Source organism: Chlorella variabilis, assembly GCF_000147415.1.
Source record: "Chlorella variabilis unplaced genomic scaffold CHLNCscaffold_6, whole genome shotgun sequence".
NCBI classification, from domain to species: domain Eukaryota; kingdom Viridiplantae; phylum Chlorophyta; class Trebouxiophyceae; order Chlorellales; family Chlorellaceae; genus Chlorella; species Chlorella variabilis.
This window is the reverse complement of record NW_005435082.1, coordinates 1,521,711-1,536,627: the sequence shown is the minus strand read 5'-3', so window position 1 is coordinate 1,536,627 and position 14,917 is coordinate 1,521,711. Positions and strand designations below refer to the sequence as shown.

The window sequence follows — 14,917 nt, the reverse complement described above, 5'->3', positions numbered from 1 at the left end:
GCCCCCCGTCCACCCCGCTCGCTCACCGATGGACATGTTGAATATGCAGAGCAGTACGACGTACGTCTTGGCCACGTAGCCGTACCGCCACCCCATGAAGTCGGTCAGGCTCAGCACGTGGGGCACCTTGCGCTGTTGGGAGGGGCAGGCGGGGCGCAGCGGGCAGACGCGGGGTCGAGGGCGGGGGGCCGGAGGGCTGGGGAACCAGCAGGGCATGAAGCAGCCAGGCCCGGGAAGGCAGCAGCGCAGGATGGGCTGGGCAGCTGCTGGGCAGCTGCTCGCGGCCCTGCCGAGCTGCCCGCCTCTGGCCAGAGCCCTCCCTACCCAGCTGCCTGCCGGCCCCTCTCCTCCACCTCCCTCCCTCCGCTCCTGCCACCTCCCCCTGCCCCCGTCCCCACCACGCCCGCCCCCCGGGCAGCCTCACCCGGATGACCTCCCCAGCGAACGCGATCATGATGACGGGCAGGCCGGAGGAGAGGGAGTAGAAGGCGAGGCCGATGCCGCCGGCGCCGTAGTTGTAGCCCGAGCCGGTGTAGGCGGGCGGGGAGGAGATGACCCAGGCGCCCAGCGCTCCGGCAAAGAAGGACCAGCCGATGCGCACGGTGGAGACCTGCGGGGGCGGGGTGGGAGGAGCGGGGCAGGGGTGGGCGGTGCTGCCTGCTCGCCACAGCCCTCGTGCCTCCCTCCCTCCCTCCTTCCCGGCCTCGCTCGTGCATGCCGGCTGCGCCGCAACGCCGCCCCGCCCGTGCCGCTGTCCCTGCCGGCCCTGCTGCCTGTGCCGCCAGCTGGCCCCCCAAGCGGACCTGTCGCCGCGCGGTGATGAACTCCTCCTGGTCGAAATGGATCTTGTCCTGCTGCCGCTTGTGGCGGATGTAGGTGTAGATGATGGCAAAGCCGGCGAAGAAGGCCAGCAGCACGCCCGACAGCGACCAAACCAGCGCCTGGTAGCCCGCCAGATCCATGGCTGCTGCTTGGGAGGGGCCGGCTGCTTGGGAGGTGGGGGTGCCGCGGCTCAGCAGCGGCGGCGGCAGCCAGGCGGCGGCGGCCAGGCGGCGGCAGTGGCCCAGCCCGATGTGCCAGCCCCGATTCGAGAAACCCGGCATGCAAACGAGTCTTCTGGGCACAAGGAGCGCCTCAGCACGCCGGCAGCGGCGCTCGAGAGGGAGCCCGATTTGGCATGGCTGTCATGCACCCGCCGCCAGAAAGCTGGGCGACAGGCATTTGCTGTGGCTGGTACAAATGCAGGTCCCAACGACTCGCACCTGGTGCTGTGAAGCTGGGTTGCGCTGGGAGAGCGCGAGACTGTGGGTCCTGCTACCGACTTGCCCGGGGGTCCGCACGCAGGTTTCTCAACCGCCCAGGGCACCCAGATGTTGATGGCAGAGCCTTGGATGGCGATGGGAGCGCGAGGAGGCCGTTCGCCGCCAGGCCTCCTTTCCAGCCAACCTCGAAGCGTGCCTGTGTTTTGGCACAATGCTTGATGGGCCGAAATCCAGCCTCCCTGCATCCTCAGTGATGCGTTTGCTTGCAACTACCGAAGAGCAATCAATCAATTGAAAATGCATCAATTCAGCGAGGAATGGGGCCTCGCAAGGCTGGTGCTGCGGTACCAACGGCAAAAAGAAGCGGGCGGCGGGTTTGCACACACCCAACATGGAAGGGCAGCCAAGGCATCCAGGGCTGATCTGCTGGGATCGGCACGATGTCCTATGCCACAGCCCAGGCTGCGGCTACTTGCCGCGGCTCTTGGGCTGCGCCTTGCCCGCTCCTGCTGCCGCCGTGCGATTGCTGTTGGCTGTCTTGGCGCTCCTTTGGCTGCTCGGGTTGCTGTCGCGGCTCATTGCTTGCTTGCTGACAACAGTCAGCTTATAAGCCGCCCATAGCTTGAAAGGGAAAGTGAGTGGCTTGATAGTGGCGCGTAGGCACAGGCTTTCTGCCAGCGACACCGTGAGGCGGGCTGGGTCGGCTCCAGGCACCTGCAGCAGCGCGACAAGAGCGTGCTGCTCGACTGGCTGGACAGAGCGGTGCAACCATGGGCAGGCAGGGCAGGCAGCCTGGTGCTCTCAACCATCTGTGCCTCAGCTGCTCCCCACCTTGCGCAGCCAGCTCAGCTTCCGCACGGTGGCCGTGGCCTGTGCCATCGCGGCATTGTAGCCCTGCCGCAGCGCGGCGCCACGCTTGCTGTTGGCCACCGAGGACGCCAGCGGGCGGGCCAGGGTCTTGGATGGCTGGACGGCGTGGCAGGCCTGCAGGGAGGGGATGGGCGGCGTTCAGCAGCCAACGAATGGCCGTGCTGCTGTGTCCGAAAGCAGGCGGCTTGTGAGCAGTGCCAACAGCAGCCCTAGCTCACCGCCCAGAAGCCTATCGCCATGAAGAGGCCCACCACCTGCACACATTGCTTCGAGTATTGTAAATTGCAAGTTTCAGGCGGCGCCGTCTTAACGGCGCCGCCAGCAGCCATCATGGAGCAGCCAATCGTGGATAGCGATCGCAGCGGCTACCCGCCTCATGAATGATGATCGCAGTGGGAATATCAGACGGTCCCAACCCGCGGTCTTCAAAGTAGGCGGAGAATTTGGCCACCGCCCGTTCAAAACCTGTCTTTTTCGGTGCTGCCTCTGCTGTGGCGTGTGACATCGCTGATGAATGTATCGGAGACAAGCACGGCTCGCGCAATTGCGCAGACCATCATGCTGCACCTGTACCCGCCGATGTACAGCCCCGCCACCCGCTCCGCCAGCGCTCAAGTGAACGGCCCTTAGCCTGCTCAAGGCACATCATACAGTTCAGGATCCATTGATGAAAGGCAACTGGGCGCAAGTGGAGCGACAGAAGGGGACAGGAGAGGCAAGGGAGAGAGGGAGGGCAGCTGAGGTCCCTTTCTCGCAGCGGGCACGAAAGGAGCAATTGAGGGTTCACTGGAACTGACGGAGAGGAGCAATTGCTGGAGTGCAGGAATGAAAGGAGGCACACACGCCCGTCTAGCGGTACACGTGGATGCGGCCGCTGTTGGTGGCGCAGGCCAGCACGGGCAGCGCGGGGTGCACGGCGTTGCGGCTGGCAATGGCTGTCATGTGCTCGCTGTGCAGCTGCAGGGCACAGGAGGAGGAGGAGGAGGAGTGGGTCATGGGGAGTCGTCACATTGGCCCTGTGCTGCACAGCAAAGCAAGCGGTGGCCAGGCCTGTGCAGCAAGCAGGATGTCCCAACCCGCCACCACCATCACACACCCCTACACACCCTTCCGCCTGCCCCTCACCTGAGCCGCCATGGCCCCGCTGCTGGCATCAAACACGTCAACAAAGCGCTTCATGTTGCCTGCAGGCCATGACACGCAAGCCCGGCTGGTCAACCTCTAGCGATTGTTCCGCCAGCAAATCCCACCACACCCTGACACCACCACCACCACCACGCTGCACCAGCCACCCTCCCCACACAGCCCACCCACACAGCAGCCCCTCCGCCTCACCCACAATCACGCCGTCGCCCGCCGCGTTCCACACCGCGCGGAAGGGCAGCACCCAGCGCCCCGTGTTGTTGTCGTGCTTGATGGTGCGCAGCGGTGCCAGGCCCGAGGCGCCATCCCAGATCCTCAGAGTGTTGTCGAAAGAGGTGGACACGAGGCGGCGGGAGCCTGAGGAGGGGGCAGCGGGAAGGGGGTGGCGCAGGTGGGTGGGAGGTGGCAGGGAGGGGGACACAGAGCAGGGCAGAGAGTGGGGGCTGAGCGGGAGTCGCAGGCGCACACCGCTCCGCCTGCTGCGGCACAGGGGATGGCCAGCAGGCAGCGGCCGCAACCAGCCAGGCGAGCGCCCTGCCTGGCTGCCACCGCCGGCGGGGGGCGCACCGTCGGGCGCAAACATGGCGGCCTGGCAGCCCTGGGCGTGGCCCGCCGCCGCCAGCGGCTTGCCGGGGGCCAGCTTGCGCATGTCCCACAGCTGGATGGATGTGTCCGTGGAGGAGGTGGCGCACACCTGGCGGAGGGAGCCGGGGAGGGGGCAGGAGTGAGGTGGCGGCGGGCGGAAAGGGCGGGAGACGAGCGGCTTGGGTTGATGGGCGGCGTGTGGAGAAGGGCAGGCGACGGGCGGAGGAAGAAAGTGAGGAATACTTGTGTTTGTGGCTGGCTGGCTGGCTGGCTGGCTGGCCATGCGGGCGCGCTCCACCTGCTCCTGCGTGGGCTCCAGGTGGACAGTGTTGATCTTCTTGCGGTGCACCGTCAGCGGGCGCCCCTGCACTCGCCCCGCCCGCACGTCCACCAGGCGCAGGGCGCCCTCGTTGTCTCCCAGCAGTGCGGTCCTGCGGGGCGAGGCGGGCCGGGGATGCAAGCGGGCAGGCGGATGGGGCAGGCAGGTGGGCGGCTTGCAGGCGGCGGCGAGGCACGCGTGGGCGGCGGCGGCAGCAGGAGGCCCGGGGCGGGGCTGGCTGGCTGGCTGGCGCCGCTGTGCATGCCGAGCTCAGGGCGAGGCTCACCAGCCGTCTCCCGTCACATCCATGCAGCTGTACTCGTCTTCCTCAGAAGATACAACCAGATCTGTGCAGGGCCGGCAGGGAGGGAGGCAGGGGAGGGGTGAGGCAGGGGAGGGGCAGGCAGCGGGCGGGTGAGCAGCTGCACGACATCAGTGGGGCGGACCCCCAGCCCTGAGCCTGCCGCTCACACGCGCCGCCTCGGCGGCGCCACCCACCCGACACGCCCCGCTGCACATCCAGCCTGCGCAGCGAACCGTCGTAGGAGGCGGTGAAGAGGGCGGCGCCCCGCCCGCTGCCGCCCGCCCACCGCAGGCCTGCAGGCAGGGCGTGCGGCAGGGCGCGGGCCAATCAATCGGTGGGGAGGCAGGGAGGCACCATGCGGCGGGCAGCCTGTCGGCCACGCAGCGGCCAGGCTGCCGCGGGACATGCAGCGCAGCTGCCGGCGTGCCACACAGCTCTCACAACGCACACACGGCCTGGTGATGTACTGCCACGTACCGCAGATGTACTGGTAGTGCTGCGCCTGCAGACTCACCACCCCGTCGAACGCCTCGCTGGCGCTGGCGCTGCTGGGCTCGCCGCCGGCGGCGGCAGGCCCAGCGGCCGCGCTGCCGGCGGCGTCAAGCGACACGGTCGCCGCGCCCGTGGCGGCTGCGGGAGGGGAGCGTCGGCAGCATGCACGGCAGGATCGCTCCACCTGCTTCAGCGGCTTCAGCGGCTCCAGCAGTCATGCACCAGAGCATGGCCCAAACCACAGCGGCAGTGATCTCCTGTTGGCGCCCCTCACCTGGCTTGGCGTCTGCGCTGCCCTCTGCCTGCTCCTGCTGCTCCTCTTCCTGCTGCTCCTGCTTGGGCGCGTGCCGCAGGATGGGCTGCGAGCGGCGGGCAGAGGGCGGCAGCTCGTAGCTGCCCTCGCTCACGTGCCACAGGCCCACATGTCCCTTCTTGTCTGCAGGGAGGAGTCAGGAAAGGGAGGGAGGGGGCAGGCCAGGGCCCTTGGAGCACGTGGCGCAAGGGCCGGTGGGCTGAGCCAGGCGAGCGGGCTGCTCCAAGCACGCATGCCGCCACCAAGGGCAACAACGCCGAACCCAGCTGCCTGCTGGGGCCTGCCCCGACTTGTGGTCCCGCACCCGCGCAGGCGACAATCAGCGTGTCTGTGGTGGGGTGCCAGGCCAGGTGGGTGGTGGCATCCTTGGTCACCTGCGCGGCAGGACGAGCAGCGATGCAGGAGTGCCGCCGCCAGGCTAGATGGATGCATGGGCAGTGGAGAGAGCACGTCCAGGGCGCAGCGCGGGGATCAGATGCCTGCGCCTGCACACAGCAACAGCGGAGAAGCCTGCCCCACCGGGGCCCCCCTCTCCATACCTTGGCCACATCATCGGCCGCCAGGCTCAGCCTCGCCATGTCAGCAACCCCCATCGGCTTGGCAGGGGTGCCACCCTTGCCCTTGCCCTTGCCCTTGGCGCCGCCGCCGCTGCCGCCACTGCCGCTGTTGGCGCTGGCGGCGGCATGGGCCAGCAGCTGAATGAAGGCCTCGTCTGTGTCGCGCCCGCAGTTGCTGCTCTCGAAAACGAGCTCCCCTGCACACAGGCAGGTAGACAGGCAGGCATTCCTGTTGGCAGGCATGGCTGGCACTCAGGCACCGGCACTGAGGCAGCAGGCGGGGCCGAGCTGGGGGGCTGGTGCTGGGGGGCCGCCAGCGGCGCCCGGTGGCGCAAAGGAAGCACCGTGCGGGTGCCGCTCCTGAGGCTCGCGCTCCTCCTCCATGCCGCCGCCCGGGGCGTAGCGGCGGATCACCTCACCGGCCACCACCACAACCTGCATGAAGGAGGGCAGGAAGCAAGGTGGAAAGCAGGCGCACGGCCTGGCAGCATGCACGGCGTCCGCTTGGCGGCCCACGTGGCGCAGCAGCCACCCCAGCGGAAGCTCTGAGCGGCAGCAGCGCCAGGCCGCCACAGCGTGGCGCAGCGCAGCCCAGGCGCCCGCACCTCGCCCTGCCGCTCGGAGTGGACCTGGCTGCCGTCGGCGGCGATGCCGCGCAGGCGGGAAGACTCCCGCCGCGGCAGCACCTCGCTCAGCCGCTTGCGGGACACGCCTGCACCGGGGGTGGGTGGGTGGATGATGGTAGTGACAGCGGGGTGCACGCTGGGCGGCACTAAGTGGCACAAGCGCCAACCGCATGCCCACAGAAACCGTTGGCCAAGTGTGCACCCCGCCCACCTTTGTGCTTGGCAGTAGGTGCGTGCGCCTTGGGCGGCGGCACCAGCTCTGATGCCAGGGCCGGCAGGTTCAGGGCCATCATGCGCTGCAGGACCAGCAGGCAGGCAGCTGGTCGGTGCTGGCCCAAGGCCCAGGTGAGGTGGGCAACCCAGCCGCCACCTGTACTGCCCCTATTCCGCAGCACACTTATGTGTCCCCACCTCGCGGTTGCGCTTGATATGCTCCAGCCGCTGCTGCTCGTACTCTGTGAGGCCCTGCGGGGCCGTGGAGGCAGAGATAGAGGCGGCAGCGTGGGCGGCACACACAAGAGAGCTGCCCCGGGGCGATGGGCGTGCTGGCAGCGGCACGCCAGGGGCTGGCCTGTGCTGCGGCACCAGCCCGCGCTGCACGCCGCCAAGCGCATCCCACCTGCTCCTCCGCCGCCAGCCCAGTTGCGCCATCGCTGCCCGCGCCCTCCTGCCCCGCCTCCTCCGCCTCTACTGCGCTGCCTGCCGCAGCCGCTGCGCCGCGGGCCCGCTTGGCTGGTCGATCAACCGATGCCTTGGCCGCCGCTGCAGGCTTGTCCAGCAGCGGCCGCTCCGGCGCCGGGTGACGCTTGTCAAACTTGGCTGCCTCGGCGCTGGCCACACCAAACGCCTGCGGCATGCAAGCGAGCGGACGGGAGTGGCACGCGGGGATGACCCTTCGGCAAACGTGTTTCGTAGGCTGAGAGCTAAAGGAGCATTGCTGCAGTCAGTGCGCTCAAGCACCCACCTGGCAAAAACGCCGCCGGTCCTCTGCCGCCAGGTCCTCCAGCCCGCCCACCTGGGTGGGGCTGAAGGCGCGGCGCCCCACATGCTGCAGCACCGGCGCCAGCTCATCGCCCGCCGCTGCCACGCTGAGATAGATCTTCTTCTGCGGGTCGCCCGCCGTGCACACAAACCGCACCTCGCCCTTCTCAAACTTGCGGCGCGTGGCCTTGCAGGCGCCTTGGCTGCCGGGGTTGAGGCAGTACTCCAGGCGGCAGCAGTCTCGCAGGAATGGCAGCGGCTTCTGCGGCGGAGATGGTGGGGTGAGACAGCAAGTGGTTTTGATGACAAAGAAGATGTAGCACGAAAAGTTGCATCCCCAGTAAGACACAATGGGGGATGCAGACGGGAGCCCGACATGCGGCCTGCTGGCGTAGGCGACCCCGCACCATCCAGGCAGTTGCCACACGCCCCGAGATGAAAGTGTCAAAGCCCACTCGCCACTCCCCCTGACCGATGAGCTCCCCAGTGGCACGGCATGTGCTGCGCCCGCTCTTTGCCTGCAGGGGCAGGCGAGGGCAGGCGGTGAGCCAGCGACGGCAGTGGTGGGACGGGGTGGCAGCGGCACCAGCTGACGCTCACACCTGCTCGAATTTTATGATGCTTGTGTCCTCCGCATCACTCATCCCGCGTCTGGAGCGCGCGGGTGTGGTGCGCAGCGGTCGAATTGATCGCCGGCCAACAGGGTGTAACAACGACCTGCTGCTGCTCGGAAATCAACTCAAACAATAGCAGGGAGTGTAACCGGTGGCGTGCCGTGGCCAGGCCGATGGAGCACCCTTCTTGCGCGCCGCCAGCGGGCACGACGCCAGGGCGCCGACAGTGCCTCAGCCCAGTTTGGAACTACACCATTCAGTGTTCAGCAAGCTATTGGGCATGAGCTGGAACACTAGCTTGAATGGACAGCATACATTCCAGCAAGAGAGCAGATGCAACAGAGGGCAGACGTGAGTGTGCAGCCTGGCTGTGCGGTGGGACAAACACTGTCTGCACTACGGTGGGGTCTCTTATTGGTTTGGCCGGATGCGTTGTGTGTTCAAGAACCATTGTGATCGAGCCGTTGGCTGCCGTTCCAGCGGTGCTGACAGCTCACTGCTGCTGCCTCTCACCCGTCGCCGCGGACCCTCTTGGAGGGCCGCTCCCCCGGCTGCGCACTGCTTGCCGCCTTGCCCTTGCCCACCGGCTTGGCCTTGACCACCTTGGAGGTTGCAGGCTCCACATGCGGCCGCTCCGGTGCCGGGTGCTGCCTGTTAAACTCGGCTGCCTCGGCGCTGTCCACACCAAAAGCCTGCACGTCAGGCGTGGGGGCGCACCCGGGAGTGGCATGCCAGAGGCAGGTGGCTTCAGTTAGGCTATGGCTTCTCGGCTCACGCGCTGCTGGACCGTCCACATGTCCACCCCGGCTGCACTGCCGCCGTCTGCCCGTCGCCCTCCCCAAGCACCCACCTGGCAAAACCGCCGCCGGTCCTCTGCCGCCAGGTCCTCCAGCCCGCCCACCTGGGTGGGGCTGAAGGCGCGGTGCCCCACATGCTGCAGCACCGGCGCCAGCTCATCGCCCGCGGCCGCCACGCTGAGATAGATCTTCCTCTTGTCGGAGCCTGCCGTGCACACAAATCGCACCTCGTCCTTCTCAAACTTGCAGCCCGTCGCCTTGCAGGCGCCTTGACTACCGGGGTTGAGGCAGTACTCCAGGCGGCAGCTCTCTGGCAGGAAGGGCAGCGGCTTCTGCGGGCGCGGGCAGCGGCGGCAACGGCCGGCAAGGCAATGAGTGGGTTCGAGGGACGCCAAGACGTTCAGCGCAGCGCTGGGTCTGAGTAGAATGGCATGCAGAGGCAGTAGCAGGAAGCTGAGAGGGCATCTGTGTGTGCGGGTGCAGCCTGGGCTTGGAGACAGCCTGCGAGCGTCCACACCATCCAGGCAGTGGCCATGCGCCCGCCCATGAAGGTTCTGAAGCCCACACGCCACTCCTCCGCACCAATGGGCTCCCCTGTGGTGCGGCACGTGCTGCGCCCACTCTTTGCCTGCAGGGGAAGGGCAGGGAAGCGGGTGGGCAGCGGGCGGACCTCTTGGGCCGCCAGACTGCCGCGCCCACACCTGCTCCAGAGTGAGGACGACATCATCTTCGTCACTCATTCCGCTTCTAGTGCGCGTGTGGAGAAGCTGGCGCTTAAATGGATCGCAGGCGGGGAGTCTCGGGAGTTGTCCGCGAGGCAGGAAGCGGCTGCTGCCCAGCCAATTGCACCAACCGCAGAATGTGCTTGTGGGGCTGTGGTAGGGAGCGCAAGGGGATCCCTGCGGGAGAGAGAGAATGGGCCGCCAGCTGGCGGTGACGAGGACAGGCCGCCGTCAAAGCCATCCTGCCGTCCCCGCTCGAACACCTCGATCCATAATGCTGAATCCAGATTGCAGCGTGCAGTTCCAGCAGCTCATGCGGCACAGCCCAGCAGCTGCGGCGGCTGCGGCATTCGGCGCCCTGCACTGGCATGGGTGGCGGCGGCGGCGGCGGGAGGAAAGGCTGGGGCCGCTCTGGCGATCAGCGCGCTTGCAGCTCTCTCCGGCTCGAATATTCTCTAATATTTGTGGCTCCTGGGGTCTCCGGACAGCGCTTTCTCGAACCCAGCCCTTCCCCCAAGCCCTAGCCTAGGGCACCGACCAGGTGGGCCCCTTGGCTGCAGCGCGCAGCCTGGGGGGCAACTAGACAGCAGTACAGCGCTTGCAAGGCAGGCAGGCAGGAGTTTGCAGTGCAACCGGCAGCATGTGGAGATGGCTGCCTTGCGGCTGCGACCCCTGCACCGCATGCCACGCTGCCGTTCGCTGCCCAAGCACGTTGGGCGCCCGGGGCGCGCCCGCCGCTCAATTCCGAAGCGCCGCTTTGGAGCTTTTTCAGCGGTGCCGCCAGCTCAGCCGCCGCTGGGTACTGGCCGCCGCCCGCTCACCCGCCTCCTCGCCCTTTCCTCCTGCTGCAGCAGGCCGCCATGGACGCCGAGGCCGGCACCCCCCTCCTGGACCAGGCCCATGGCCACGGCACGCCCTGGAACCTGCGCGGCACGTTTGGCGCCTCGCTGGCGGGCCTCACCGCGCTGCTGCTGGGCCTGCTGGCCGGCTTTGGCCGCTTTGCCCCCGACATCGACGACACCCACGTGGGCCAGTACTACTCGTACCTCACAGACGTCTACGTCATGATCTTCCTGGGCTTTGGTGAGGGGGGGCTGGGGGGAAGCGGAGGGGAGTAGGAGGCGGGCGGGAGGGAGCGGAGTGAGAGGCTTGCTCGCCACCCTGCGCTCTACCCAACAGCATGTGTAGCCGGCCACCCCTGCCCTGCCCCCGCCGCCTCCCCGCCAGCCAGTCCATACACACACCCGCCGCGCGTCGTGCGCCGCGCCCCCCGCAGGCTTCCTCATGACCTTCCTCAAGCGCTACTCCTACTCCGCGGTCTCCCTCAACTACGTCACCTCCTGCCTGGTCATCCTGGAGGCGGTGTTGGCCTGCGGGTGGGCGCAGCAGGGCTGGGGCGCGGTGGCCGTGGACCTCCCGCTGCTCATCGACGCCGCCTTTGCCGCCGGCGCCGCCATGATCTCCTTTGGCGCGGTGCTGGGCAAGGCCACGCCCGCGCAGCTGGTGTGGCTGCTGGCGCTGGAGGTGCCGCTGTACGCGGCCAACGCGCAGCTGGTGGCAGGCAGGTGGGGCGCGCTGGATGTCGGCGGCTCCATCACCATCCACGCCTTTGGCGCCGTGTACGGCGTGGCGGCCGCCGCCTTCTTGGCGCCGCGCGGCTCGGGGTCGGCCCACCCTAAGAGTGGCGCCTCCTACGTCTCAGACATGACCGCCATGCTGGGAACCATCTTCCTGTTCATCTACTGGTGCGGGGCGGGGCGGGGCGCGCGGGGGGGCGGCGGCTGCGGGGAGGGGAGCGCTGGGGAGGGAGGAGGGCGCTGGGAAGGGAGGGGTGCTGGGGATGGGGTGCTGGAGAAGCATGCTGGTCGCATGTTGGGCCCAGCTAGCTGGGCCGCAGCTGCGGGCAGGCGCAGCCTCCCATCCCTGCCTGGCCGCTTCCGACCCTGGTTGCTCCTGTCCCCCCGCCCCACCCCGGCGCAGGCCTTCCTTCAACGGCGCCCTGGCCTCCGCCCCAGGCGAGAAGGCACAGCCCCAGGTGCTCACGCCCCACTGCTCCCCGGCACCAGGCCCTGTGCTGCCCGCCCCCGCGCCTGCCTGCCATGCATGCCCCGGCTCTGGACGCTGCCTGCTGCCGCTGCCGAGCGCCGGCCACCCCCTAGCGACCCGTCTCGACCCCGTGCCTCCTGTACCGCCCGCCTGTACCGCCCCCAGGTGTACTGCATCATGAACACCGTGGTGGCGCTGTTGGGCGCCGTGCTGGCCGCCTTTGCCGCCTCGGCCGCCGCCACCGGCAAGCTGGACATGGTGCACATCCAGAACGCCACACTGGCGGGGGGCGTCGCCATCGGCTCCTCCGCCAACCTGGCCATGCCGCCCGCCTGCGCCCTGGCAGGTGGGTGCTGCTGCGCCGCGGCGAGCTGTGTGCCATGTGTGGGCCTGGCAGCACGGGGCCGCGCTGGGGCCTCCTCTTTTGGGGAAGAGGCATCTGCCCCCACACCTGCCCTGCCTCGCGCCCCCTGACCCACCCCCAACCCCTCCCCCGTCCTCCCGCGTGCAGTGGGCATCACTGCCGGCGCGCTGTCCACCGCGGGCTACCTGGTGCTGAGCCCCTTCCTGGAGGGCAAGTGCGGCATCACCGACACGTGCGGCGTGGCCAACCTGCACGGCGCGCCCGGCATCTGGGGCGGCCTCGCCTCCGCCCTCTTCTCCTGGCTCTTCGCCGCCGGCGCCAACAAGAAGCTGATCGTGCACGGCGCCAGCCAGCCCGCGGTGCAGCTGGCCGCGCTGGGGTGCACGCTGGCGGCGGCCGCGGCGGGCGGCGCGCTGGCGGGTTTCCTGGTCAGCAAGGCCGACCCGGCCAAGCAGTCCCTGGAAGAGGGCGACCTTTATGAGGATGCCGTGTTCTGGCATGAGGTGGAGGGGGAGGAGCACAAGGAGGAGTGAGCCATGTGGCGGCGGCGGGGAGGCGGGCAGGGACGCCTGTGGACGGCAGGCGGCGGCACCGCGGCCTGGGCCGTGCCCAGCTGGCCCGGCGTGTTTTTAGCCCGTGTGGGATGCACCCCTTCCTTGCATCTATGGTATTCCGATTTTCTGCAGTTGACTTTGTAGCGTCTGCTTTAACTTGAAAAACCTTTCTCCTGATTGGACACTAAGGGCACCGGTGCTGCTTGAAATCCAGGCAGCCCTCCCGCCCAGGAAGCACCTGCTCACCTGGCACAGTGGCGCAGAGTGTGTGTGTTGCGACACCCTGGCAGTGGGCGCTGCGGCGGCGGACCCTGGTGCCGAATGCGCCGCAAACGCTGCAGCTGATGCTTTGGTGTTTGCTGTTGATCGATCACAAGTGGTTTGCTTTCGTTGGATAGAGAGAGGGAGAGGGCGGCCTTGCATTTGGACGCTGTCAACACCGCCATTTCGCCGCCAACACCACGCTGTGCTGGAGGCGCCGACTCTCCAACAACCCATTGCGTGGGTCCTCCCATGCTCATGATCTGAAACTGTCGCTGCCAAGCGTATTGTGCCCTGAAATGGCGTGGAACTGGCTCAGTGAGTGCAATAAACCGCCGCTGCCGCCGCTCCTGCGGCCAGAGGCGGTGGGCACCGGCCGCGACGAGCGAAAGTATCTGTCACGCGTTCTGGACGAAAGCCGAAGCGTTTTGGATGCGCCACTGGAAGGGTTTGTGGAGGTGTCGCACACGAGAGGCTTCCGCGTCTACCGTAAGCCCGTTTCCAGCGGCAAGGGGGTGAGCGAATGCAGGGGCAGATGCCGAAGCCCGGCAGATTGCGGGCAGTCCCTCGCTCTGCAGCCGCTGCTTCTTGCCGCCGCTGCCGCCGCCCGCTGCCCGCCGCCTTGCGCGGCACACCGAAAGCCTCCTGCGCCTCGCTGCTGCCCGCAGCTGACCATGGCGCGGCTGGAGGCGGAGGTTCCCATGGCGGCGGACGACCTGTTTGCCCTGATGACCAGCATGGAGGGCAAGGTACACCTGCCGTACCGCACGCCTGCGCCCTGGTTGGTGGGCTCTCAGCCTTTTGGCGAGTCTTGGCCGCCCCGCAAGCGCTCCTCGTGTCACGCCCCCTGCTGCCTCCTCCCCCTGCCGCAGTGCATCGTGGACCCCTTCCCCAGGGAGCACCACAGCGAGCTGGTGAAGGTGGGCCGCCGCCGCCGCCGCCCGAGCAGCGCCTGCCCGCCGCTGCTCCTTGGCTGCAGCCTTCTGCCCCTGCTGCCGCCCACCCCTGTGCCTGCCACGCAGTGCGCCACACCACCACCGCAACCCACATCCGTCCAGCCCTGCCCCTCCCCGCCTGGCGTGCAGCCCCTGCGCCTGCCCGGGGGCGAGGCGGCGGTGGTGTTTTCGGAGGCCCCCCGCTTTGCCGGCCTGCTGCGGCCGCGCGAATACGTGACCTGCGACGCGGCCGCCCCCGGCGAGCGCCTGTTTGTGTGCAAGTCGTGCCGGGTGGAGGAGGGGGTACTGGCGGCGCCGCGCAGGGGCGCCGTGCGCGCCAACCTGCTGTTTGCCATGCGCATGAGCGAGTGCGGGGGGAGGGCGGCGGGGGCGCCGCCGCGCTGCCGCATGCAGGTGAGTGGCGGGGAGGGGGCCCCTGGGCCGGGGAGGGGGGCTGGGCGTGCGTTGGGTGGGGCGTCAGAGACATGCCTGGCGGGGGTGCGCACCGCTGACTGATGCTCTCGCGCTGGGGGGGCGCGGCCTGCGTGTGCATGCGCCGCCTGCGCCCTGCCTCACCCGGCGCCTTTGTGCCTCTCGCCTGCCGCTCCCGTGCGGCAGATGTGCAGCTGGCTGGACCTGGGCAGGGGCACGGTGCCCACCTGGCTGGCAAACGCCGTCACCGAGCGCTGGTTCTTTCCCGCGCTCATGCGGCGGCTGAGCAGCCGCACGCCCGGCAAGCGCGCGCGCGGCGGCGGCGGCGGAGGAGAGGAGGCACTCCCCAGGGGAGAGTGCACTGCAGTGCAACGAACCCACGCATGGCAGTTGTGTCGCGCTGTATGTGGAGGAGGGAGGGAGGGGCATGCGGGCACTCCCCGCAAGCGGACAGCCATTGCCAGCCAGGGGCCACTGCATTTGACACCGCCGCCCCATGCACAAAAGCCACCTCCCTCATACCACCCGCGCTTGAAACATCTAGCCAAACGGCACCCTGTGCTTGCTGCGTGCCCATCCTGCTGCCAGCACGCCCCTGGTGCCGCGCTCTCGCCAGCGGTGCCCTTACAGTGGCGGGCGCCAGTGGCAGGAATGAAAGGGAGGGAGTACGGCGGTGCGTGGGTCGGGACGGTGTGAGGACAGCAGTCACAAACGCGAGAGGGAGCGGAAGGGGGGGGTTT

The 14,917-nt window shown here is 68.5% G+C and overlaps 4 protein-coding genes across 4 annotated transcripts in view; 1 reads left to right on the top strand and 3 right to left on the bottom strand.

Moving 5' to 3' along the window:
* The window catches only part of CHLNCDRAFT_143863 (hypothetical protein), a gene marked incomplete at both ends in the record, with an annotated part of 1,342 nt that extends 380 nt beyond the window's left edge, over positions 1-962 (bottom strand). Inside the window, 3 exons of the mRNA XM_005849126.1 lie at positions 27-132; positions 425-610; positions 804-962. Coding sequence (XP_005849188.1) covers positions 27-132; positions 425-610; positions 804-962 — 451 coding nt within the window. The remainder of the gene's footprint in view (positions 1-26; positions 133-424; positions 611-803) is intronic.
* Positions 963-1,730: 768 nt separating this feature from the next.
* Positions 1,731-2,371, bottom strand: CHLNCDRAFT_143862 (hypothetical protein; the record flags this gene model as incomplete). The annotated part of the gene is made up of 3 exons (XM_005849125.1): positions 1,731-1,976; positions 2,094-2,246; positions 2,351-2,371. The coding sequence occupies 3 exons, from the start codon at positions 2,369-2,371 to the stop codon at positions 1,731-1,733; spliced, it is 420 nt and encodes a 139-aa protein (XP_005849187.1).
* A 610-nt stretch (positions 2,372-2,981) lies between these two features.
* CHLNCDRAFT_143861 (hypothetical protein) lies at positions 2,982-8,096 on the bottom strand (the record flags this gene model as incomplete). Its single annotated transcript, XM_005849124.1, has 19 exons — positions 2,982-3,089; positions 3,258-3,316; positions 3,468-3,632; positions 3,843-3,969; positions 4,159-4,291; positions 4,466-4,526; positions 4,678-4,776; positions 4,961-5,113; positions 5,250-5,411; positions 5,593-5,662; positions 5,828-6,042; positions 6,190-6,280; positions 6,451-6,557; positions 6,683-6,767; positions 6,883-6,936; positions 7,091-7,318; positions 7,436-7,714; positions 7,860-7,970; positions 8,055-8,096. The coding sequence occupies 19 exons, from the start codon at positions 8,094-8,096 to the stop codon at positions 2,982-2,984; spliced, it is 2,349 nt and encodes a 782-aa protein (XP_005849186.1).
* Positions 8,097-10,445: 2,349 nt separating this feature from the next.
* CHLNCDRAFT_21763 (hypothetical protein) lies at positions 10,446-12,528 on the top strand (the record flags this gene model as incomplete). Its single annotated transcript, XM_005849320.1, has 5 exons — positions 10,446-10,668; positions 10,862-11,330; positions 11,566-11,620; positions 11,797-11,977; positions 12,143-12,528. 5 exons carry the CDS (start codon positions 10,446-10,448, stop codon positions 12,526-12,528), a joined length of 1,314 nt encoding a protein of 437 aa, XP_005849382.1.
* Positions 12,529-14,917: the final 2,389 nt, after the last annotated feature.